The sequence below is a fragment of the Tupaia chinensis genome, unplaced genomic scaffold (assembly GCF_000334495.1).
Source record: "Tupaia chinensis unplaced genomic scaffold, TupChi_1.0 Scaffold000028_1, whole genome shotgun sequence".
Lineage (NCBI taxonomy): Eukaryota > Metazoa > Chordata > Mammalia > Scandentia > Tupaiidae > Tupaia > Tupaia belangeri.
In genome coordinates this window covers 1288828-1316097 of record NW_006159458.1, presented here as the reverse complement: position 1 = coordinate 1316097, position 27270 = coordinate 1288828, and the positions used below count along the sequence as shown (strand labels likewise).

Here is a 27270-nt window from a genome sequence, read left to right as displayed (position 1 = left end):
AAAGAGTGTGATGACTTTAATATCTCTTACTGTCTGAACTCTTGCCCTAGTCACTGGCCATGCAAAGAATCCCTACTTCAAATTTATGGTGGCTCTAGGGTGGGCAGAATGGCTGGACAGCAGTTCCTAAAACAGTCATGACAAAAAGTCATGAGTGTCATGGCTAGATACTGGGACTAGAATTGTGCAGTCGGCCATGTGGGATCCAGTGACCTTCACCATCTTGCTATCTGGCTGACCCAGTTTTTAGTATTTTATTCAGAATGTTTAGATTACTTGTCCTGAGAGAATGGTGGCTATCTGGTCCACAGTAATGACAGAAACAATTCTCTGCAAACATTTTTAAATATGGAAAACTCCTTGGTTAGAGCTAAGTATAGGTAGATGGTCTAGAATATAGACCAGCCAAGACACAAAAGTACTTAAAAGTACTTAGCATAGATAGCTGTGACTCGGACTCATGGCCAATACAGTACTTTCTGTTTTTTAAATAGGTTATAGATTGAACAAATATAAAGAACCAAGGTTAGTGATTCTATTCCTAGACATAGGCAAAGAAATGAAAATTAAGTTGTAAATAATTTATACTCTTCTCCATTGCATTTTTTATTTTCTAACCCTCTCTACTTACCGGACTTGACTGTGTTTTAGACAGCGGTGAAATATCAGACCTCATATGCCCAAGGTTGTGCTCAGGCTGGGTAGTAATTTGTGAGACATGACTATTCTGTTCATGCTTACCCTACTGAAAGAGGTAGTACTCCCCAGAAATCACAGTTAGCCTTGGGTGTTGCCTTCTAAAATCAGAGAACAATGTTTCAATTATTTATTGTTTGGCCCAATGGAAGACTTCTTGGTTTCTTGCAATTAAATAAAGAGTAATTAAAGAGTTTTTAAGAAATTTTGAGTCTTGAGCCATCAAGTAGCATGGAGGGTGGGGTGCTGGATCCCACAGAGCTGACTGCACGCTTCAAGTCCTGGACCTGGCTGCTTGAAAATCCTGCTGGGTGCACGTGCACGCATGCCTAAAATCTCAAGAGAAGAATGGGGGGGAGGAACTTCAGCATGGCCATCTCTCCTGGGAGAGGATTTCTCACTTTCCCTCTCTGATGAGCACACGTGCCCTATAGCAAAAAAAACTAAAAAAGAAAAAAGAAAAACCATAAAGGAAAAAGAAAAATCATTTTTGATCCTTTTAAGACCTTTTAAGATGTTCCTTTTTATATTTGAATTCAAACTACCATAACTTACTGTTCTTTGATATATAAATTTTGTCACAGAATGTTTATAATCTTGTGATCCTTTTCATCTACCATCATCAATTGTCTTTCTGAGTATTCAAATGTTGCTTCTTACTATTATCCTGTACCAAACTATAGTCTATACATGCTGGACTTTTTTTTTTTTTTCTTTTGAGAGTTTTTGCCTTGGGGCATTTGTGCTCACTGGAGAGAGCGCGACAGAGAAGTAAAAGGGCAAGTGAGAAATCACTCCCCAGGGGGAGGGCCATGCAGCAATCCCTTCTCCTTCAGTCTCTTGGGATCTGGGGCATACACATACATACATACATACATATACACACACACCCAGTGTGAGTTTGAAGACCGTGGGTGCAGGATTCGAACTATGGTCATCCATGGAGTCCAGCAATATAACTAATACGCCATCTGTTGGCCCCATGCTGGATCTTTCATAACAAGATCTAAAAGTTACTTCCTATAACTCTCTCTTCCTTCCTCTTATTAGTGTCTATTTTTATTTATTTTTTAATTGCCAGTGGGTAACTGTGCTTGCCAGACAGAGACATAGGGAAAGGGAGAGGGAGAAATCACCCTCCGATGTGGGCATAGTCATGCTGCAATCTCTTCTCCTACATTTTCATCCTGTTGGGATTTTGGGCGTGCATGCACATGGGTTTACTGTATTTTTTCAAGTCTCCAGGTCTGGGATTTGAACTGCAGTTGACCATGTGATATTTGGTTCCCATAACTATGAGGGCACAGTGTCAGTCCAGTACTCTCTTTAATCTATTCAAGTATTTGTTATTTCTGCAGTACTTCTTTTTTTCCCTCTTAATGACTTCTACTCACATTAAAACTTTGGAACATCCATTTACCTTAATGTTAATACATCATTCTAGTAATTAGTTACCATATCTAGTAATTAGTTGGGTACAACAACTAAGTAATTAGCTACCAAATCTAGTAATTAGTTGGGTACAACAACTAAGTTCACAAACTATAGACAGTATTTGGGATCTTGCTGGGATGTGGGGTGTCTGTTTAGTAGAGCAGGAAGCATGGGAAATGTGGCAGACACAGTTGCTGGGAATCAGAAGCTTAGTAAGTGGGTGGATCAGGGGGCAAACCCAGAAAGGGACTGGGATCAAACCTTCCATGATATTTAGCGAATCACATCTCCCAGTCCCATAGTCAGTAATGGAAACCCCCAACTTACTCATTGAGGATACCAAGGCAGTGGGTTGCCGTAACAACTCGGTCATCCTGGATCAAGCTTCCTGCACAGAAGTGGTGTTCGCTGAATTTTACGGAGACCTGCCCAGGAAGATAGTTAGGAACGTGACTAATTTAAATCTCCTCATAGCCGACATCCCCTGAAGAAACATTTGAAGTCAACTCTTCTAATTCAATATTGTATTATTATTATTATTTTTGGAGAGGTTTTTGCTATAAGGTACATGTGCTCACCAGAAAGACAGAGACAGACAGAAAGTGAGAAATCACCCCCTGGGGGCATGGCCACACCACAATCCCTTCTCCTCCATTCTTCTCTCAGGATCTTGGGCATGCATGCACACGTGCCTGGCATGAGTTTAAGCTACTGGGTCCTGGACTCAAATCAAGGTTGAATACATGGGAGTCCAGCAACACAGCCATTATGCTAACTGCTCACCCCTTATTTTTAAAATACTGACACAAATTGGACACCTATGTAATTTCCATAAAGTAAACTTTTTGGTAGAAAGGTAGAAGGCCATTAGGGGAAAAAAATTCATATTAACCTTTACTCTTGATATTTGAGACAAGGGAAATATTCAACAGTTCACCTTTTTCTCATTAAGAAATCAACACAATTGTTACACTGACCTGGCATGGATGCCTACCAGCTGTGGAATCTCTCCAACTAGTAATTCCAGGGAAGAAGCCAGCCTCCACAGCAGTTTCCTTACTTTTCAATTCTACTGTACAAATTCTGCCTTTCAGTCCTGTATAGAAGAGCACATGGGTGTATAGTCCTGCACATGCGTGCATGTGGCCACACACACAGAGCCTTATTAAGAGTTCACTTTATCAAAATTTCATGTTCAGCTTTTCAAGGCCAACACAGGTATTACCCAGCTGCAGCTCACTCCTTTCTTTTTCTTTTTCTTTTTTTTTTAAGAGGTTTTTACTATAGGGTACGTGCACTCACTGGAGAGACAGAGAAACCAAGAAATCACCTCACAGGCGGATGGCCACGCCACAATCCTTTCTCCTCCATTCTCCTCTTGGAATTTTGGGCATATACGCACACATGCCCAGCATGAATTTTAAGCCAGTGAATCTGGAACTTGAACCACGGTCGACTATGTGGAAGTCTGGTGACGTAACCATTACACCATGTGCTGGTCCTCACCCCTTTCTTTTCTCAGCATATCTATCCTGAGACTATCCAACAGTGGCCCCAGGTTGACTAGAACTTGCTTCATGCTCCGCTGCCTACCCTTTTGAGCCAGACTGGGCCAGGAATGAGCCAGCTTGACCTCTCGTGGTGATTTGGGGGTTGCTTTGGAGGATGCACACTACCAAGTCTCATTGCATGGAGGATACTGGGGAACGACACTTACTTCGGAAGAGAAGTGTTAATATTTGGCTCCAAGTTGCTGCTACAATACTTGGTTGTGTTTTCCTGGCGGAGACTCCTTATCACAAACATGGTTAGTAGGTGTGCCCCCAAACTAGAAGTTCAGAACCTCGAGAACTTCAGAAAGGAAACCTGGCTCAGACCTTACTTCAAGAACATCTGAGCCTGTACCACCCCACCCCTCGCCCTGTCTTCCCAAACATGTCAGGTGTGTCTACAACACCCGGGCATCCTGGAGAAAGGCACAATGAAGCCTTCCCTCCCCAGCACTCAGCTACCTGCAGCCACCCTGGTGCCAGCTCTGAGGGGTCTGGGCTCACCTAGGCTTTGAGAGAGGCTGATGGTGAGCAGGAGCCATGAACCAGCCCTGGCCAGCACCCCCATGGCCTTCCTATACCAGGACTTCATCCGTCTTCCTTCCTCTCAGGCCGTGAAAACTATGCTGGGAAGGTGGGCGCCAACAGCTCTTTATTTCCTCCCATGATGCCAATGGGCCACACCTGGGCTTGCAGGTGTCCCCTCTTGACAATCATTCAGAGCTGCTGCCCTCTCTGGTTGCCCTCAGTTTCTTTGGGCCTTACTATCCTGCTGTGTAGACAAGTGAGAGATGTCCCAGTGGCTGGAGGGTTGCTCACATGTATGCAGAGAACCCTCAGCCCTAGAAATTCTGTCCCAGGCTAGGGAGTGTGGCCCACTCTCTGGACAATGTCATTGGTCATCCACAGTAGACATAGGTAGGCAGACTTCTGGGAGGAGGAGATGCCTAAGATTACCACTGCATTGCTGCTCCTTCTGGGGAGGTTGTGGGAGCCCTTGAGTCTCAAGAGTTTTCAAATAGAGCGGGTAAAATAAGAGAAGGCTAACGCTGCCATTTCTTTGTGGGGTGGCAGTATTATTGATCATCAGTGTCAGCAGAATCAGCCAAGGCTGTAGGATCCATTTTTCTAAGGCTATAAAAATTAATTTTTAAGATTATTATGTCAGCACTTTCCTAATAAATATTATTTTGTAGCGTTGGCCTGAGGTTGGAAGAATAGAGCCAGAATTTGTAATGGACTTATCTTTTATCAGAAAATCAGGGGACGCCTAAATGGACATTCTCTCTCTCATACACACACATGCACATATACATGAATAACCTGGACACCAATCCCTTCCAGGTCCACTTGTCTCACTTTATGTGTAAAAAGAAATAAAACACTTTGAGGCAGGAGGGTCAACAGACAGAGGGAGACAGGCAGGAGGTAGACAGGTGTGCAGGAAGCAGAAGACAGTCAAGGTGGAGAAAATGTAGGTACAGGTGTTAGCGGGTGACAGCTGGGGCAATCACGCCTGTAACTGCAGAAGAGAGCAGAGGGTGAAACACCTTTCGTGAAAACCTAAAAACTCTGATTTGCACCCCAACTTAAAATAGGCAGCTCAAACTTTCTTGTTTCATGAACCCAAAATGGGGTTCTATGATTTTTATGTCCCAAATCTTAGGATATTGAAAAGCTCTAGCGCTGCACTGCTCAGTGTGGTAGGCGTTAGTTGCAAGCGGCTACTTAAGTTACACTGAACTAAAATGAACCATTTAGTTCTTCAGTGCACACGTGCTGTAGCTAATGGCTACTATTTGGGACAGGGTAGATCTAGAAGATTCCCATCATCAGTAGTTCTATTGGAGTGTGCCATTCTTGAGAATGAGCCTTTTTATTCTGAGTATTTCAAATAAAGACACCTTGAATGAGTTTGACTCAGCATATGACTCCCGGGTTTTGAGTGTGAGCGCCCAGGGGATACTGGGAGAGGGCTTGGTAAGGTAAGCAGCTCTTTGAAAATAAATCGTTCAACTCCCAGACATGAGTTCTGGTCCAGAAATGCTGCAGGTGTGGTGGCTGCCTGATCACTGTCGGCATCTCTCGGCCCTGAGCTTTGCTTCCCCCACACTCGTCTCCCAAGGATACCCATCTGAACCAGTATGATGGCTCCGAGGGCATTCTGCTCTCTGATGGAAGCTCAAAGTCCCCAGATGGACCCAGAGCCTTTTTCCTTTTTTTTGCAAGAAGTCAGACAAAGAAAAAAAAATCCTATAAGGTTTTACTAAATAAAAATGGAAATGATAGAGTGAGGGGCAGATGGTCTGCAAGAATGACCCCCACAAAAAGTTGTGGATTTGCATCTGGAGACTGCTCAGAACATGCTGGGTGCGTGAGTGCCTGTGATCTGTGGCTGGCTGAAACTGGGGATAGGTCACTGCATGAAAAACTGTTAGGGGTGCTCTTTTGCTCATGGAAGAAAGCATTTCAAACAAATGAAAAAAGAAGGAAATGAATTCAGGCTGTGCACAAACAGTAGAGCCCTCAGTGGTCACACTGTGGCCCACACAGCCTGCTCCCTCACACTCCTCTGCATGTGGTGCACACAGATTTGCAGGACGTCCCATGATTTCTTTCGCACCTGGGAGTCTCTTTGCAGTTGGGCACTGCCTCAGTTGCTGTTACAGCACAGCTCCCCTTGTTTGCAGTTTGAATCCTACAGCCACAGTGAAACCTTTGTCTTACCAACAGAGGATTGGTTCCTAACAGGCCTAACAAAACAATGCCTTCCCTTTCAATAGAACAGGAGCCAGTCAATAAGAATGATGTCCCTACACAATAGCCAGGTCATTAGTTTTAGACTCAAACTTGCTCATAAGATTATGGTTTAAATAGAAATTGAGTGTGCGGCTATGTTGAAAAAGACAGAGTGGGGAGGCAGATGGTCTATCCAAATAGAAGAATCCTTTTTATTTTAAAAAAGAACTTTAGAAAAGGAAAGAAAATCAGTGGGCCACTAAGTGGTATGGTGATTAAGGAACTAGATTCCCACGTGGCTGATTGTGGTTCAAGTCCCAGACCTAGTGGCTTGATACCCATACTGAACGTGCATGTGTGCATGCCCAAGATCCCTGGAGGAGAATGGAGAGGAAATTGTGCTTCTTCCTCTCTGTCTGTCCCTGTCTGCCTCTCTGGCGATCTCATGCACCCTATGGCAAAAACCTAAATTAATTAATTAATTAATTTTTAAAAAAGAAAGGCAATCAAGGAGAGGGTTGGACTGGGCTACCCGAGTGGACTTCTTGATATATGGGAAATCTGCCTCTAAATTGGACATACCTTTGTTAGAGAAGGACAATAGCGATCTGCTATTCAGTTTGACTGTGAAGGACAGAGGTGAGGCTGCAGCTAGGGATGAAATGGACCAAATGACAGACTTTTTAAAAAAGAATATTTAACTTTATTTATTTATTTACATTTGACCAGAGGGGGTCAGAATGAGAGAGAGAGGGAAAGTGAGAAAGCAAACCACCAGGTCTGGGACTTGAACCGCAGTCAGTCATATGAGCCAGCACCCTTAACCATCACGCCACCTGCCGGCTCTTAAAGGAAGGATTTTTTAAAAAATATACTTATGATGGAGGCTTCCTGTGTATGTGTTTGAAAATAGACGAGAATTGACAAATTGTCAAGGCTAACAACGAAATTTGTTAAAGACGAAAGACAGGTGAAGGGATGGTGTGAAGTTCGGCCGGAGGGAAAATCCAAAGCCTAGGGCCCTCTTCCCCCATTGTAGCAACAGGAGAAAAGAAAACATAGAATGGGGTGTGGACAAATCTGTAGATGGAATACAAGATACTGAGGAAAAATGTTTTCCACCTTTTATCTTTGTGAAAAAAGAGAGGGAGGCATCTATTAAGCAAGATGGGGGCAAGGCAGAATGGCTAAGTACTGGACAGTCACTGTGCAGTATGGGGAAGACGCAGGGGCAAGCTCACAGAACAATGCCATGCAAGAAAGAAAGAATGAAGAACGAAAGGTGGTTTTAAAAATGTTTAAAACAAACATGCACTGGAGTCCAGTAGATGTCATTGTGGTTAAGGCAGTAGACTCCCCCATGGCTGACCACTGTTCAAGTCCCAGACATGGGCACATGCACACAGATGCCCAAAATCCTGAGAGGAGAATGGAGAAGGGATTGCAGCATGGCAGTGCCAATGGGGAGTGGTTTCTCACTTCTCTCGCGCTCTGTGTCTCTGGAGAGCACACACCCAATAGCAAAAATATCTCTCTCCACCCCCCCCAAAAAAAGACACTGGTGACATGGGTATCAATGGGCATTATCACTGAGTACCTGAGAGACTGAAACCAGACATAATGGTTTTCATCATATTTTATATAAAATAGACATTTACATAAATTTTATTTTGGAAAGACTTAGACAAAGTGTACATTATCAGGCTTAATGGGAGAACTACTTTATAGGAGTTACATTTCTAACTGGCACAGCAAAAGTAATAAAAATGTACATTTATACACAACCAAAGTCAGAAGTCAAAGCATTGTGAACAAAGAACATGACACATGTCATTTTCCCTTGATTGGGAGGAATCCATAGGAGTTACAGCAAATCAAATAATTTCACATTATAGAAACAAGCCATGGCTTCTACAGCTATCTTAATTCCTTAGGAGGAAGTTTTAGCTTCTCTGCTTTCCCCAGAAAATTAACGCATTCACTCTAAGAATTCTGTAGCACACAGACTGCAAAAGGAGAGCAATTACCTCTGCATGGTAAAGCACTTGAGTAATTCAGTCACTTCCGAGCATCTTTTTGTTGCAGTGATTATGATTAAGAATCATTAAAACAAAGGGCCACATTTATCAGCTCCCTCATAAGATGCACAGCGCTTTTCAATCCAGATTCAAAAGTAGCCATCACAGAGGCTCACAGAGCTGAATGGAAACACTGACTGTCCAGTCCTTTCGTAGGTCATCAGTATGACTAATCTGTCCTGGGTGAGGTGATGTCCTGGGGGCAGAGCTAGGCCTAGGACTTAGGTCTCGATTCTTGGACTAGTGCACCTATTCTATGGAGCAGCAAGATACATAACCCTAAGAGGACTCTGCACACGTTGGAAACTACCAAACACAGTACAATACACACGGCGTACGTGACTGACGATGTGAAGAAACGCTCGGATTTCTGGATGCAGACATTTCTCCCCAGTTGGGAGTAAATGACAGTCTCAACCTACACACTGATAATGACTGTATTAGTTGGGACAGCTGCTGGTTTAATGAGTTACATACCCTAAAGGTTTCAGTCAAAAAGATCTGTTACAAAATGGAACATTTTAATATAGAGGCCAACTGATGATATCAATAACAGCTCTGGGTGCCACTTTGATATTAAACTTTTGAGCACAGCCATTTCATCCCTTTAAGTAATATGGGTTCTAAAACCAAAAATACTAAGTTAGGAAAATGCTACTGTGGAAGAATTATTCAACATATTTTTGTTTTGCATCAAAAAACTTCTAGAGTAATCGTTAAGAGCTATATTTCCCTGTTGGCACTTGCTCTTTTTGAATGTCCAGTGATGCCATCTAGATAGTCAACTTTTGTTATATTTAGAATATATCCACATAAAACCAAATCGAAATATGTGTGATTTGGAAGCCAGTGAGAAAAATTAAAAACAACTAACTATATTTTCTTTGAAGGTCATTATTAATATCCTATAGGTTTATTATTCTAAGAGGTGACTCCACCACAAATCAAAGTAAACATTTTTATTTTTCAAAGACCAATTCAACAAGTACAATTAAGAAATACTATCAAAAACTCACATATGTGTGCCCAAAGGAGAGACACAGATGGAGGTATAAACTATGCCAAGGGCACCTTCTGTGAGTCATAAAAATATCAGTTTCATATATGGGGCACCTTGTCGAATGGCAAGGCCATTCCTCCTCATCCGTGAATCAAGAATTCTGAAAATATAAGGCCAAATTGCAGTCAAATTGTCACAAGTGCAAAACCATCTCACGTAATCACCTGTTTGTCAGCCTTGGAATGATGGCCTCACCCAACCAGTTGTGCCATGCATCATTCTTTAGAGTACTTCGGCTCCTTTTAGTATAGATTTAAAAGTACAAGTGGCAAAAGCTGATAAACATCTCCTTTGTAAAAGCTACTAACTCCCGTTAAAGTTGTCAGCCCCATAATGAGTGGTTTTCTAGTTGAGCTGCATATTAGAATCATCACAGCCAGGTAGCTAGCAGTGATTTTGAAAGATCCCTAAGTGATTCTGAAGTTCGGCCTGTGCTGACAGCCACTGTGTGTGAGGGAACAGATCTCAGCTCTCTGCTCTTGGATAAGAGGGGCTGGAATATTTAATAGAGACAATAAGAAACCACACATCTACAGTTATGGTAGGTTGGTTTGTAAAAGGTGATAGACATTTTCTTAAGCAGTCTGGCTGAAAAGTAGTTGCCTGGAGGTATTTGCACAACTACTGCAAAACCCTGCGTCAAACCAGGGACCACCAATTATGAAGAATTTCCAAATCTTATGCTGAAAGTTGTCAAGTACTATAGGAAGCTGGAATTAAAGTGCTGACAATCTTCCTTATTTTGTGACAGACTGCAAAATAAACAAACGCAAAAGAATACATCTCAGGTTTTCCTGACATAAAATTTCTTTTCCTCCAAGGTTTTTGCATCTTTGGTTTAGTTCACCTGTGTTAACATCACTGAACCATGGTTTATGAATACCGTTAATAGACCGAGAATACCTGGGTCATTAAAACAACTCTAATTTGTAAGGTTAAAATAAGCTGCTGAAGCCATTCTTGTGGCTACTATGTCAAAGAATATGTTCAGAGACTGTCGCGTATGTGGGACTTTGAAGGTGAGGAGGACTGGTCTGGGGTGGGACAGAAGGACAGGTGAGACAACGCACATGAGGGACTCTCCATGCAGCTGAGAGAGAGCAGCAGGTGCTGCTCACAGTAGTACAGTCACAAAAGAAACCCACGACAGGATCAAGTGACTAGCCAGACCAAAGCAGCGCTGGTTCTGGCCTGAGCCACCCTCCTTCCTACGCGGGACCTGTTACATAACGCTAGGACCCAGTACAAAAGGAAACTGGAGGGCCGTCTGTTGAAAAAATCATAAAGGATTTCCTACAGGGTTTTTAACCATGTTTGGGGAGCCGTGGTGCAGCCAGAGCTCTGGGGGACTCCTGGATTGCTCACCAGCTCTTGGCCTCCCTCTCAGAAAGGTAGCAGCCACTCCCAGGCCTGGTGAGCGTTTGTTAAGGGCAACATGGACACGTCTCCATAACTAGCCAGGGCAATCTGTTTTACTTTGCTAAAGATGAATTCCACATATTATTTCACGTTACAAGGACCAAATAAAAAGCTACAAAATATACTTCATATCTTTGAAAAATAGTGTGTGATCTCTTTTCTTGTAGGCACTGTTTCAGTTTGAAAACTAATTCATTGGCCACATCTCAACAAAGGAAAAAAAGTATCAGATCCAACAGACAATACTCTTTTTAAACAGTGCTTTTTATATCCAGGGAAATTGCGGTGGGTGAAGACAGAATGAGACAGAAGGATAGCAGCGTGAGAGAGAGAAAGGGAGGGAGGAGAGGAAGAGGGCAATGGAGAGAAGGAAAGGGGGAAGGAGGGAGAGTGAGAGAAGGAAAGGGGGAAGGAGGGAGAGTGAGAAGAGCACCTAAAAGGAAGGAGGCAGGGGAAGTCATGTGACCCTTTTCTCTAAGCAGCTTGCAGGCTGTGGTTCGCCATTTCGATTACTCCCACAAAGATGCCCCAAAGGTGCGCCTCTATTTTAATAGCACTTGAGTAAGGCATAATTGCTGTGGAAAACGTGAGGCTCAGTGTTTTCCATAAACTTTCTGAGCATGGATTTTGGCTACAAGTTATTCTGAAAAGTTGTAATAAAGTCCCAGGACTTCATGGCTTTCAAATTGGGGGTGGGATAGTCACTTTATCATAAATACTATGATATGTATCTTGCCCTAAGAACGATGGAAGTCGAATTTTAAGAAGAAAATGAAAATTTGGGGATGAATTTTGGATCTGTAACCTTGAAAGGTTATGAGAAACAGAAGGGTAATGTGGTAGTATAGACATTTATTTTCTTATTATTGCACACCAGCAGGTGCAGGCTCATCCACATTCTGTAACAGTCTGTATCTAAAATATTTCATCATCAATCCCTTCTCAAAGTTTTCAGTTTTTTCCTGTTTATTTGGACTTACCTTGACAAACGTAAGGATAACATTTAGAGCAGTGCTTCCAGACAGTGAGTTGAAAGAAGGAAGCCTTTTTTTAAAATTATTTAATTTATTATTATTTTAATTTTTTTTTTGCTATAGGGCACATGCACTCGCCAGAGAGAGAGAGACACAGAGGAGAGAGAAAGTGAGAAAGCAAGCCATCGGGTCTGGGCTCTATGTGGGAGTCCGGCACCTTCACCATCACCTGGCTCTGGACTCAAGGCAAACTGCTGCCCCCAAGCTACGTCTGTGTGATGTTCGCCTCCCAGCCTCTCACAGCTCCACCTGGACGCCTTCTGTTTCGCTTTTAATGACGATGATCAAGTTGGAATCAGATGGTCTAGTTGCCTCACCTTCAAAATATGGTACCACCTGAACACGGAGGGCTGATTTCCGATTTCTCTCATTCTAGCAAAGTGAAAAATCAATACCGATTTGAAGGACTGTTAAAACCTAACTATTTTGTAATTTCGATTTATTTGTTCATATGATCCATTTTGAAAGCTGCTATTAGAGCCACTATGTACAGAAAAAAAAGAAGTGTTTTATATATATATATTAAATATTTTATAAGTTATGAAATAAATAGTGCTAAAAATAAATGTCCAATTGTGAGCTCACCTTTGCCTTATCTATCTTTTAAATATAAATATATACCTTTTTAATTTAGACATTTTCCTAGAATTTTAGGATATTTTTCCTGAATTCCTCCAAATTACAGATTTGGAACAAAGAACTCTGGGTTTTGATCACTCATGCTCTAAGCACAGAATTCTTGTTAGAAATATAATTGTGTTCTCTTTCCACCTAGTTAGAATCTCTGAAGATTTCTACCACTGGGAACCAGCAGTTAGCATAATGGCTATGTCGCTGGGCTCCCATGTAGTCAACCGTGGTTCGCGTCCCGGACCCGGTGGCTTAAAACTCACGCCGGGCGCATGTGCGTGCGTGCCCAAGATCCTGAGAGGAGAATGGAGGAGAAGGGATTGCGGCGTGACCATCCCCCCTGGGGGGTGATTTCTTGCTTTCTGTCTCTATGTCTCTCTCTGTCTGTCTGGCTAGCGCACACGCCCTACAGCAAAAAATCTCTCAAACAAACAAACAAACAAACGCAAAAACCCCCCAAAAAAAAAAAAAAAAAGGTTTCTACCACTTACTGTAAAGATTCCTCAATGGTTAAATATATTTTTCAAAAAAATAATAAATCTCATTATGTCTGAACCTTCAGATAATAAAGTCAGTCATCTCTCTCAGTTAATAACTTTAATTTTTTTATGTAGAATATACTATTATTTTCTTCACCAAAATAGCAATATATTTGGAAGCAGAACATTTATGATTTTAAATGCACTTTCGAAAGCTTAGAGTAGAACCACTACTCTAGTAATACCTGTAGTAAAATTATGATACTTTTAAATATTTTTATAAAGAATTAGGGGTACCAAGCTCCTTGATTTTCCCCTCTGGATAAAGATATTCCTACACAATTCCAGAAGCTTCCCTTTGGAAACACTAGGCAATGGGAAAAACTTGTGTCAGAGTAAAATTTAACTTACTCTTCAAAAGGGCTTTGGTAATATCTTTAGGGAGATATCAGATGAAGCTCACGTAACAATAGCCCTTTCCACTACATCTTCCAGAAGGTTCTACACAAGCTATTAAATGCTCATTTCTAGTTCTGGAGAATTAAATGTGTGAGCACTTAGTAGAGAATAAGCCTACCCAAGAAGATTTATCCTCTTTGAAAGATCTCATCATATTGGGTTGCCAGAAAAGTCATGACATTATTTTTTTTTCCTATGCAAAAATACATCATGACTTTTCTGATGATCCAACATGCACTGCCGTCATCTCATTCCAAACGTCTGTATTTCTGAGACATGTAAGTCTAAATTAAGAAATGGAATTAGATCTCCAGGTTGCAAAAGCATAGAAATATATCGAGAGAAATCTGGAGTTAAGCCGAACGAAAGTAAAATGTGTAGCTATTGTTTTCCTTCCCTCTTGTTGCTTGCTCTGTCTTCTTTTATGGAAATGTAGGTCCTCTGGCACTGGGTCACCAGCAGATGTCCCAGCTTCTGCCACTGTGACTCCGAGTGTGGGGAAAGCTTCAACTGTGCCTCTGCTGAGCGGAAAGCAAGGTCTCCATCACTTTTTCACTCCAAGAAGCATAAGTACAATCCCAGGACGTTGGGCCGGGGTGCTACGTTTGATCCTCTCGTCGAACTTTCTGTAATCGTTTTTCTAGGCGATCCAATTTGGCCAGATTCTCCTTCAACAGTTTGCTCTCTGGAACCAGCTGTAAAGCTCTCTCATAATAAGCTCTTGCAGATACATAGTTTCCCTATGAGGACAAAAAAAACAATTACAATCTGACCTATCAGAATGTTCTCGGAGAACAGGAAGACTAAGAAACTGGTCTCAGCTCAGGGTAACATTTATGTTCTCAGGTGGAAACCCTGTCTGGGTGTGTAATTTTATCCTTATCTATTGGTGCTTTTGGGGAATCCATTTGTTAAGTACCAGACCGCTGGAGAATGTGAAAGAAAAAAGGTACACTGTAAGGTTAAGTGGCAGAAAAGACAGACTTTCAATTCTATTAATACAGGGCATGAGGCTGTCATTTCATAGTGTTCTCATCAGGGTAGCACTTATTTTTCAAACCAATTTTTTTTTTTTAATTGCCAGAGGGTACTTGTGCTCAGAGCAAGGGAGACAGAGAGAGGGAGAGAAAGAGAGGGAGAGGAAGAGAGGGAGAGGAAGAAAGCACCCCAGCAGGGTGAGGTCACACCACAATCCCTTCTCCTCTCTCTCCATCCTGTCAGGACTCTGGCAAGCATCCACATGTTTTGTAAGCCACTGGGATTGGGACTTGAACCAAGGAGTTGGGATTGGACTTTCTTAATCACTAGGCTACAGGGCCAGCTCAAGAAATTCATATTTTTTGACTAAGAAAGGGAGAAAGGAAAAGCGAGAGAAGAAAAAAATGTTTCTGATACTGTAAGAAGCATGATTAAATAAAGTTATTGATTATATTTCTTCTTAGTGGTAGGAGTTATTCCAATCTTCAGCTTAAAACATAAAAAAACAACTTTTACCTAACATAGGCTCCAATAGAAAGATAAATATTTAAACATGGAAAAACTGGTAAGAACATGGGATCAAACATACCCACTCCTCACAGTGTGTGGCTGTGCATATGAGCTAGGTATTCCCAGTGCAGGAGAGAAGGTACGTCATGCCTGACATGCTAAACATATCCGCCCACCCTCTTGTGCCCTCATCCGTTTGGCTTAGTGACGCCCTAACCAGTAACTGTATGTGCCCAGTACCAGATGGGCCCTGCCTGGCCCGTGAGTTACAACTGGCAGCATTTTCTAGCATCTTCTCTGTTACTAACTGTATTCTCTCTCTCATTTGGTCCTCCCTCTTTCAGATCTGTATCTTGTCGAATCTCAGAACTAGGATCCTTGAATTCATCCCCCTCTGCAAAATATGCATTTGCTCTACCTTACTCTCACTTACGTGTTCCATGTGGATAAGTACTAGAGACTCTAAGTTTCCATCACAATTTAAATATTTATTTCTTGGAGAGAAACAACTAACAGCTAGTACTTCCTGAATGTTTAATTATCTTCCAAATGAGATATGTGTCTAAAGCTTAGACAAAGGGCCAGCAGGTGGCATGGTGGTTGAGGTGCTGGATTCCTACATGGCTGACCGCAGTTCGAGTCCTAGACCTGATGGCTTCAGGATCAGACATGTGCACGTGCACCCAAAATCCCAAGAGAAACATGGAGGAAAAGGGATTGTGAGGTGGCATCTCCCCAGGGAGTGATTTCTCACTTTCTCTGTCTCTTTCCAGGAAGCACGTGTGCTTTATGACACACAGAAACACAAACACACAAGAGCGTAGACACTGCCTGACGCGTAGTGAGAAGTTAGTGTGGAACAGCCCCCTGTACTTTTGCTCTCCACAGTGGGCTGATATTTTTGAAAGACAGAGACCACAATCACGTAACTTTATTGTAACATATGGCTATAATTATTTTATCTTATTATTAGTTATTGTTAATCTCTTACTGTGCCTAATTTATAAATGAAACTTTTTTCAGGGTATACAGGATCTTTAAAATATTCATGGCAAGTGCATCATTATGGAAAAACTATGCCTGGATTTTGAAGTTTTTGGCACCAGAATAAACTGCATTTCTTCATGAACTTTTTGAAGTCTCCTCATATTTATGTATGGAAAAAACTGTGTGTGTGTGTGTGTGTGTATACATATATGCACGTGTATATATGTGTGTGTATGTTTCTATATAGATGGTTTAGTACCATCTGTGATTTCTGGCATCCACTGGGAATCTTGGCATATATCCCCTGAGAGTAGAGAGGTCTACTACACTAAAATTACTTGTATTGTTAAGTGATGATTCCAGGCTTAGTGTAAATATTCTCCAGTTCTTACAGTATTCACTGGCCATCCTGGCCAAAGGGGGAGTGAAATGAGGATGAGAACTTGTACATTGGGAACTGGGTGCTGGCGTCTACAACAAATGAAAGTACTTCTGATTATTAACACTGACTCTAATAGGAAGCTAAAGAGATGGCTGAGCAAGGGGGGATTTGGACATAGTATGTTCAATTCTTGTGTGTGTGTGTGTGTGTGTGTGTGTGTGTGTGTGTGTATGTTTTAACTTAAGCACTTATCTTCCAGTGTCTTCTGATTTTTATTAAGTTGAACACACGCATGCACACAATTGATTTTAGGATGCTCTCAAAATACACTTCTACTGCGGTTGATTTGGAAATTGTTCTTTCAGAGAGTTTTCCTGAGTTTAGGCTTCAGCCCAGTGGTTTGGCATCCTCTTTGATCACCAGGTTTCTTTGTCCTTCCACATACAATCTAGTTCATTTTCTCTTCCTCAAATTGCTCTTTCTTGATTAAACTGGAAGCCTTATCCTTTTTTTTTAAAAAAAATTATTTATTATTATCATAATCTTGTTAACATTACATTGAATCACATATATCATTACAGTGTATTACATTTCTTTTCCCAGAAGGAATACCATGCATGTCACTCAAGACAAGACAGTACTATTGACATCATCATCATCATCAAATATCTTTTCATCATTTTTCCAGATTGTTATTATTTTTATTTTTTAATCTTATTTGTATTTTAAGTAATATCTGTTAAGCCTATGTCTCCAGTTCTCTAGAGGCTAGGAGGAAATTAGAATTATCCATTTTCTAGAACTGTGCTAATATGATAGCCACTCGCTATGTGTGGCTATTGAAATTTAAGTTAATCACAATTGATTGAAAATTTAGTTCCTTGGTTGTGTTAGTCACTCCTGAAGCACTCAGTAGCATGTGTGGCTCGTGGGTATTGTCTTAGAGAATGCACATATGGATTTCAGAAAATCTTACTGGATAGCACCACTGTAGAAAATGCTGTGTATTATTATTTTTTTGGAGAGGTTTTTGCTATAGGGTGCGTGCCCTATAGAGAGACAGAAAGTGAGAAATTACCCCCCGGGGGGATGGCCACGCCGCAATCCCTTCTCCTCCATTCTCCTCTCGGGATCTTGGGCATGCACGCACACGTGCCCAGAGTAAGTTTTAAGCCACCGAGTCTGGGACTCTAACCATAGTTGACTACATGGGAGTCCAGCGACATAGCCATTACGCTAACTGCTGGTTCCAATGCTGTGTATTATTGTCATGAGGTAATACTGAAAACAGTTCTTTGTGATACCACCTGTCTGATGACACTCTGATTATGAAGAAGGTTGGTCCTAAGCCTAGTGGTTAAGGAAGTCAGATCCCATATCCCATTTGCTATAGGGCACGTGTGCTCACTGGAGAGACCGAGAGACAGGAAGCGAGAAATCACCCTCTGGGGGAATGGTGACGCTACAATCCCTTTTCCATTCTCCTCTTGGGATTTTGGGCATGCATGCACATACACCTGGCATGAGTTTTAAGCCACTGGATCTGGGACTTAAACGGCGGTTGACTACGTAGGAGTCTAGTAATGTAATCATCATGCCATGTGCTGGTCCCAGATAAAACAATTTTTAATCCATGTTAATAATATCTTAAAATAATATGCTGAATAGATCCATTTTAATTCTCCAGATACTTTTCCAGAAAAAGTACCTCTAAATTCAAAGCAATGCATTCGATTGTTAATCTTACAGAATACAATAGATACAGTATTTTTTTCTGTATTTCCAGACTTTTTGAACAAACTTAAATGCATTTATTGTACCTTCCAATTAACAATGGAACCCACTGCTTTTGCTACAGACCCGCTTCATTTGAAAACATACTAAGCACGTTATCTGAAAATAGAACTATTTAATGCGTGGTCTTTAAATGTCTAAAATAGGGGCCAGCAGGTGACACAGTGGTTACATTGTTGGCTTCCCACATGGCTGACCATAGTTGGAGTCCGGACTCAGTTGCTTGAAAACCATGCAGTGTGTGCGTGCGTGCATGCCCAAGATCCCAGGAGGTGAATGGAGAAGAAGGGACTGCAGCATTTCCCCCCACTCTCTCCCCCTACAGTCACCAGGGGGGTGATTTCTTTCCCTTTTACTGTCTCTGTCTCTCTCAGGCAAGTGCATGCACCCTAAGGCAAAATCCTCTTTAAAAAAGTCTAAAATAATTATTTTAGTATTTTAAAGTAGATTTAGTCTCTGTTTTCCAGCTGGATATTGCTGGACACCCTGGGGTACCACTGGATCGGATTGGTCCATGTGGCTTCAATAGTTGTCATACTTGGAGTCGCCCTTGGTTAGATCAAGGATGCCAGTTGCAGGGCTGACCTTCCCATTTTACCCTCCTATCCACGCAGTCTGGGTCACCTTTCTGCAACTTTCTGGTTGTGTTTCTGATGGCAACCGACCGATTTCCACTTAACAGTAAACCTTATTAGGCTTCCGTTTAAATTCTATCACTAGACTGCTGATCATCGGTAAGTGCAGAGACTGACAGAAGTCTGTAAATAAGTTAGCTAAACAACAGTAAGCCTTTAGCACATGAAGGACAATAGCATTTTTCTTCTCCAAGTCCTCTAAAGACCCTAAAGTCATGCGACACAAAAGCCCAATTCCCTTCATTTCCCTTCAAGGCCTGTGATCCTTTTGACCTCAGATTCTCCTGTTTGCTCTCACTTGCCCTGCCCCATCTCACTGCCCTGCCCCAACCCTGTCCCCTCACTGTTCCTCAAATACAACAGGCATATTCATACTTCGGGACCTTTGCAGGTGCTCTTTCCTTATTTTAGTTGCAGGAGTTATTTGAATATTCAGGCCCTATTTTGCCACATGGCTTGCACCCTCAGGTCTCTGCTCACATACTCCTTGTTAACTGAGGCCTTTTCTAACCACCTTAATTTACAATTTGAGCCTTTATTCTCTGGCACTCCAATCTTCTCTCTCTCTCATTTTTCCCCCATCCATAGCACCCACCACCCTCTGCTATACTTGATCTATGTACTTAGGCATGTATACACATGCGCATGTGTGTACTTTCAGGCTGACCTGGAGATCTGAACCTCCAGCCAGCCCTGTGGCTTCCAGCACTGCAGCCCAGTATGCTACAGACTGCCAGTGAGGTAGGGCCCAACTTCGCTTTTAAACACCTATGTTTTTGATCCTGAAATAACCTCAAAGAGGAAACAAATCATAGTTTTCAACACTTTACAAGAGAGGTGAGATATTGAGTGAAAACACCAAGGGATACCCAGCACACTCCGAAGTGAGGGCTTCTCCTACCTTGATGTGCTGGATCCCTCCCATGTTCATCCAGGCCTGTGCTTGATCTGGGTTTAGTTCCACGGCTGCTTTATAGCTCTAAAGAAATAAGAAACGTCTTCAGGTGAGGACATGAGAACGCATATTTAACATTATAGCACTGAATGCAACGAAACCAGCTCCTTGTATTAATTCACAGGTGACAGCCTTTACTTCGATTACTTTTCAAAGCTGATGGTTCTACAGTGAAAGACACTGCAGCGTGTGTGAGCTCCCGGCGGAGCTAACCTTTGGACCGAAAGAGAAAAAGCGTGCCTGCAGGCAGGTCGGACACAGTATCATCTGCTGGCCTTGCTGAGCAAGAAAACAGCTTTTGGCTTTTTTTTTTTTTTTTTTTTTTTTTTTAAAATATTTTTTTTTTTTTTAAACTAGAAAAGGAGTTGGTAAGAAATTTTATTTATTTACTTGAAAAAATTTTCATTTACTCATTTATTTATTTATTTTTAAAGATTGATTTTATTTAACTTTATTTTAATTTGACCAGAGAGGGACAGAGTGTGTGTGTAAGAGAGAGAGAGAGCAAGTGAGAAAGCAAGCTACCAGGTCTGGGATTCAAACCGTGGTCAGTCACGTGGGAGTCCAGTGCCCTTAACTCTGACACCTCCTGCCGACCCCTTCTTATTTTTAATTTGCCAGAGGGCTGTGTGCTCTTCAGAGATGAGAGAGAAAGAGAGAGAGAGAGAGAGAGAGAGGTAAAGTGAGAAGTTATATACCTCAGTCTCTTCCATTTTCCTCTTAGGATCTGGGGCATGCATGCACATGTACCTGGCATCTTTTTGAAGTCCCTGGGTTCAGGATTTGAGCCATGCAGTCAACCATGTGGAATTCAGCTCACTTAACCACCAGGCCAAAGGCTGGCTTGAAAAGTCTTTACATAATCACAGAATCTTAGCATTATCTCCTAAACAGCTTAACCCTAGAGTACTATTCCCCTTTATATTAGGTCGTTGGGAAAATCATGATGCATTTTTGCACAGAAAAATACATCACGACTTTCCCCATGACCCAGTAGTATCACTAACCTGGTTATTCAACCTACGCTTAAGTTCTTAGAATGGATGCTCACCACTTTAGGGGCATCTATCTTACTAGGATATAGTTTTTTCTTTAGAAAGCCTTTTTCTTCTCTTTTATGAAAGATCTTCACATGTTGGAAGAGAGCTACCTGTCCCTCAAGCATTTTTTTTCCTGAATAACTATATCCTATTAAGTACAATATCTGTGAGATATATTTTAAATAGTATATTGTTTTGCATCAAAGGTATCCTCACCAAGGAGTCTTGTTTTAAGAATGGTTATCTTAAGTAATGCCAAAGACTAAGGGTTGTCTTTAATAACAAAGTCAAGAAAGCTAAGTGTCTATGTGGATATTTTAATGTTCCTTGCTATTTTTTATTAGCAAGAACACAACTAAACAGATCTATCAAATAAAATCTGGCCCGCTCTCCCCTATTTCAGTTTTAGAAGAAAGAAGTAAATGATAAGAAACTGTACTTTCAGGGCCAGCTGGTGGCATGGAGGTAAAGGCAGCTGGGTCCCACATGACCAATTGTGTGGTTCGATTCCTGGACATGGCAGCTTAAAAAATACAGGGCATTTTGTTTGCATGCATGTGTGCCCAAAATCCCGAGAGGAGAACGGGGGACAAGAGCTGTGGAATGGTCATTCTCCCTGTGTCCTTTTTTTTCTTCCTCTCTCCATCGCCAGCAGGTGCACGCAACCAAATTTAAGAAAAAAAAAAAAAAACTTAAAAAGAAAAAGAAAGTATACTTTTAAAAAGTTGATGAAAATTAAATTGAGGGGTATGTTTCTTGGGCTAATTTATATCACTAGAGATGGAAATGGAGTGTAGAAGAGAGGGCTTACCCTCTATGTGTCCTTGAGTAAGTTATATGACTTCAAAAATGCAAAGTAGCAACAATAACCATTGCCTTTCTTGTGATTGTTAAGATTAAATTGGACATGAGGGACCCAGCTTCTTAACCATCATGCCACAGGCTGGCCTTCCAATAATATTTTAATAGCTATTTGCTTTTTATCAACACAACTTTGCCATATTATGCTTAGTATAATTTAATGACATCAATAATTCCAACCAGTGGCTTTACCAGATACAAGGCTAAATTATGATATTTCTGTAATATTTCTGTTTATGTTTTTAAATGTCTTCTTGGTTTCAACTTGTGAAAAGTTATTCCAAAGCTGTAGATATTGAGCTCCTATGAGATGCAAGACATTGTTTCAGAGCAGAGAAGGGAGCTGCCATTGTTTACGAGGAAAGTCTAAGGTAATTGGGGAGATGAAATGCAAGCATGTGTGTATACACACACACACACACACACGCACACAAACGGAGCGGGAGAAGAGTGGGGTAGGAGGTGGGAGATAGAAAGGCCAAGAAAGAGAATAATAACCTTAACAATATAATGCAGTATACCAGGGGTCTTCAAAAAAGTTCATGGAAAATGCTTATTACAAAAAAACTACGGAGGGATTAAAATTTTTTCTTACAGCAAAATAAACTCTTATTTTTTAATCACCAATTTTGTTTTGTCTTAGTAGTATCTAATATTATATTAGGATACACATTATTTTCTAAGCATACTATCTAACTGCATTATAAAAAATGCAATAAGATAATTAGTATTGGCTTTTAACTTTTTGAAATAAAATTTCAGAAAATAAATATTACTAGTAACTTCTAAAAGTGTTGCTAGTGTGTTAATATTTTCTAGTAATGATAGAATACTTATAAATTCCATAAAATATAAGTCATTTCCTTACAAAATATATTTATAAAATATTTTCTTCAAAAATGTTTGTTTATGTAAAAGATCAGGTTTTTTTTCTTTTTTTTTTCTTTTTGCTATAGGCCATGTTCACTCACTAGACAGAGACAGAGTGAGAGAAAAGGAAAGTGAAAAATGATCTTCCAGGGGGTAAAGGCCATGCCACAATCCCTTTTCCTCCTTTTCTCCTTTCTGGATTTTGGACATGCACACACACCTGTCTGGCATGTTTTTCACGCCATCAGGTCCAGGACTCAAACCATGTTGCCAGCGCTGTGAGATTCAGTGTTTTAACCAACACACCACCTGCTGGTCTGATTAGCCTCTTAAAGACATCACTTTTCCCACTATTAATGAGAAATAACCCAAATGTTCTGTGAAGAGAATGAAAGCCCAGCATTTTTCAGTGTATTTCAGTAAGGTCAACATTCTTTAGATTTGATGAATCAGTCATGAAGAGGGTTTCTGCTACTTCTAGGAGATGAGGATTGGATGACTCCAGCCCATGGGGAAAGGGGTCCCCTCAGTTCACTGGCCTCAGGGACTCTCAGATGGAGTGAAGGTGGGTGAATGCAGCCTGGCACTCAGGAGGCCGGAGTGGAGGGGAGAGATCAGCACGGTTGTTAGACCCAGACCCACTCCTGGGGAAGGACCGCCAGGGCTGGGCCACTGGCCTCCTAGAAGGTTTGCCAAAGCTCCTTGTGATGCTGTGATTCTCACGTCTTCTAGGGACTCGAGCATTTTAGCATCTCCATCCCCTCCTCTTCTTGTTTGGAGCATCTGATCTTTCTTCTTTCAGTTCTTGAACAATGGAATTTAATTCCTCCCACAGCATTCACTTGATCCTCATTGCCTCTCTGTAAGCTTCAGTAAGGCGGAGAATATTTAGACTCCTTCTCTTGCCTAGTATTCTCTAATGATAACTCCATCCCTGTATGTTCCTTTTGTCAAAAAGTTGATGTTTCTCTTCAATCCACGCAGCCAGTGTTTCTGCAAGCTGCTCATCTTGTCTTAGATAAGGTCGACTTCTAACAGACTAAGTCTGAGTAAGACAGGCTCCCCAGGGTACAGTCCCATTCAGTAAAGTTCTTCTGAGCACCATCTGGTGTTGCCCCAGGCCTGACAAGGAACCAAGGGCAGACCTCTGCAGACCTGGTTTTGGCAGGGGCCCACATTCCAGGCACTGCTACTGCAAGGTCACACTGACCCCGAGAGCAGTAGACAATGACGCAAATGAGGACCAAGAGGTCTAACTCCTTTAAGATACAACAAAAGCCACAGAACGTTTCATGTGTTGGGGATGTGCTAGCCCACTGTGCCTGACTCGCCTACTTATCGGTCACGCATACAGTCTCCCAGAATAACCTAACCAGTTGCCCTATAAAAGGCTGCCTCTCTTTTCTGACAGGGGGCTGAAGCATCTCCAGCTTCAGACCCCTGGGTGATCTTGCTCAATAAACTTTCCTTTTCCTCTTGAGATGGTGCCTCCTGAGTCTTACAAACAGTGACAGCCAGTAACTAGAGATGAGAGGTGGACATCGAAAGTGCTCCATGGATTCAGGTTATTGGGCAACAACAGCTCCTTCACCATCTCCTTCAGCTTCCCAAAGATGAGCCCAAAGCCAAGCTCCATAGAGGGTCACAGCCTCTTCAAAGGCACTGCAGCCACCACAGGGCTCTGCCCAGTGACCACAGACCTGGCAGCCACAAAGGACCCCAAGGAATGCTGCAACTGCACCCAGAACCCAACCAGCACGTGGAATTCTGGATTGGCCAGTATATGGTTGGCAGTTGAGAGAGATCTGGAAAACTGCATATATGTATTTCTGTTATTACCTAATGGAAATTGCTATTTATATCCATACTGTTACTTTCATAGCATTAAAAATTAAAATAGTGTGAAATGTGTCTATTGTCAGCATATGTAAATTTTTGAAAAACTTTATACACCTCTACAGTATCCAACACCCCGTAAACATATGAATCATGTTTATTAGCATCGAAAATTCCGCGTGGCTTTTTAAGTAATACCTCTCCACCATAACCATATGCAGCCTCTGTTTTGATTTCTACTAACATGAATCAGTTTCATCAGCTTCTGAACATCACAGAATAAAACCCATCACAATGTAGTGCTTTTGACGTACAGCTGTGTCTCTCTTTTGTGTGAGTATATCACGGTAAATTATAGCTACTTGGATGGCTTCAAATATGAGATATTAAGGATCAAGATACTTTGGATATGGGGGCCAGTAGATGGCATAGTGGGGCACTGAACTCCCACATGGCTGACGGTGGTTCAAGTCCCAGACCTGGTGGCTTGCATTCTCACTTTCTCTCTCTCTCTCTCTGGAGGGTGTATGTGCTCTATATAAAATTAAAAATAATAATAATAATAAATAAGATAAATTATTTTTTGAGAGATTTTTGCTATAGGGTGCATGCACTCACAAGAGACGTAGAGAGACAGAGAGACAGAAAGCAAGAAATCACTCCCCGCCCCCACCCCCCATGGGTGATGACCATGCTGCAATCTCTTTCCTCCATCCTCTTCTCAGGATCTTGGGCATGGGCATGTATGCACATGTATACACACCCGGTGTGAATTTTAAGCCACCAGGTCTGAGACTTGAACTGTGATTGCCTAAGTGGGATCCTGCTCTCTTAACTACTAGGCCAGTGGGCCAGCCCTGTAATTAAGTTACTTAAATTAATTTTTTCCTCTCCAGACAGAGCTTGACTATTGCTTTTTAAAAAATTATTTTATGTAACTTTTTATTTATTACAATTATTTTCCAGTTTGATGAGAGAGAGAAAGAGAGAGAGAGAGAGAGAGAGAGAATGAATGAATGAATGAGAAAGCAAGCCACCAAGTCCTGGACCCAAACTGTGGTTGGCCCTGTGGGAGTGTCTAGCACCTTAACCACCACACCACCTACTGGTCCCAAAGAGCTTGACTATCTTAATCTTAATATCTTAAGCTAAGACAACGGGAAATCAAGGAGGTGAGAGATTGTAGCAGCCATTCCTGGAGCAGATGGGTTGATAAGGAACTAGTTGGAGAGAAATCTGGGAACAAAACATTTCTTTACTTGTTCAAGAAATTTAATGAACTTTACAAATGCTCTTCTTTGGCAGCAAAAGGCTTTGAGGGGTATAGATTTTAAATAGAAAAGTTCACTGTCTTAACAACCCCAAAAAGAGAGGGTTCACAATTTACCAAAGACAAAAATCTAGTGATAAAAATGTATTAAGGAGATGGAACACGTGTAAAGTGGGAAGTAGGTCTTCCTGATAGAACCCACTACAAGGCCCCCCTCTGCTTGAGACCCTAGCACATTGGGTAGCCTCTTTCACGCACCCAGAAAACTTTGGGTGTACTTCCTTTAGATGTATCTATGCACTATTTCTTTGATATTTATGAGCATCCTCTAGCCAGGGAGACCTATAAGAGCAGGGATAGTGATTCATTCATTTCCGTTTTTCTCCTACTGCAGTGTCTGCCATTTGTTGGATTGATGAATGAATGAATGATAAGGGGAATGAGCAATTACAGCATGAGACAAAGGTTGAAAGAGTGAGAAGAAAGGCTCTGCCTCCCTGAAGAAGTTACTTTTAGCTGACACCTGCTGGGGACTGAATGCTGTCCCCCTCAAATTCACCTGTTGAATCCCTAAACCCCAGAGTGACCTTAATTGGAGACAAGACTGATGCTGATACTCGGCAGGCTGAGGTCACCTGGAAGGCTGAGGTTTGACTCAATTCCTGGCCCACCCTGCAAATCTAGTGCAGTGCTGTGTACACCTGCAGTACCAGCTACCAGGAGGTTGAGGAGAGGGTTGTGAGTTTGCAGCCAGGGTGGACAGCATAGTGAAATTCTGTCTGAAAGAGCTGGATGTAGGTATGCACCTGCAGCTCCTCATGAAGCTGAGGTGGAATGATCACGACAGAGCAAGATTCTATCTAAAAAGAAAAAAAGAAGAGGGACAGTCGGCCAGGTAGTGTGGAGGCTAAGGTGGCCGTATCCCACATGACCCAAGTGGACAGTTCGAGTACTGGACCTGGCGGCTTGAAAAATATGACAGGCATGTGTGTGTATGTGTGTGTGTGTGTGTGTGTGTGTGTGTGTGCATACCAAACATACTGAGAAAAGAATAGTGAAGGGATTGTGACATGGCTATCCCCTCCGGTGGGGGGATGATTTCTTACATTTCTTACTTTTCTTCTCTCTCTGTTTCTCTTCAGGGAACACAAGTGCCCTACAGCAAAAACTAAACAAAAACAAAAACAGAACAAAGAAAGGAGAGGGAGCGAGAGATGTCTCTTCGTCACACATGCACATGCATTGAGGAAGGCCCATATGAAGCCACAGTGAGGAGGGCCCAGAGGTAATCCAGGAAGGAGACTTTCACCAGGCCTGAGCCCTCATCTTGGTCTTTCAGTCTGCAGGATGCGAGAACATAAATGTTGGTGCTTTAAGCCACTCAGTCTATGGTACTGGGTTAGAGCCCTCTGCTATGATAATAAAATAAATTCCGCGTGGCTTTTTAAGTAATACCTCTCCACCATAACCATATGCAGCCTCTGTTTTGATTTCTACTAACATGAATCAGTTTCATCAGCTTCTGAACATCACAGAATAAAACCACTCACAATGTAGTGCTTTTGACGTACAGC

At 41.8% G+C, this 27270-nt stretch overlaps 2 protein-coding genes across 2 annotated transcripts in view; both read right to left on the bottom strand.

Moving 5' to 3' along the window:
* The window catches only part of OVCH1 (ovochymase 1), a 109217-nt gene extending 95485 nt beyond the window's left edge, over positions 1–13732 (bottom strand). The window contains 8 exon segments of the mRNA XM_027771127.1: positions 31–94; positions 632–797; positions 2458–2555; positions 3108–3226; positions 7002–7070; positions 9611–9657; positions 12252–12382; positions 13697–13732. Coding sequence (XP_027626928.1) covers positions 31–94; positions 632–797; positions 2458–2555; positions 3108–3226; positions 7002–7070; positions 9611–9657; positions 12252–12382; positions 13697–13732 — 730 coding nt within the window.
* The window catches only part of TMTC1 (transmembrane O-mannosyltransferase targeting cadherins 1), a gene marked incomplete at its 5' end in the record, with an annotated part of 320118 nt that continues 306185 nt past the window's right edge, over positions 13338–27270 (bottom strand). Inside the window, 2 exons of the mRNA XM_014587030.2 lie at positions 13338–14318; positions 19766–19843. Of these exons, the coding sequence (XP_014442516.1) occupies positions 14178–14318; positions 19766–19843 (219 nt within the window). The remainder of the gene's footprint in view (positions 14319–19765; positions 19844–27270) is intronic.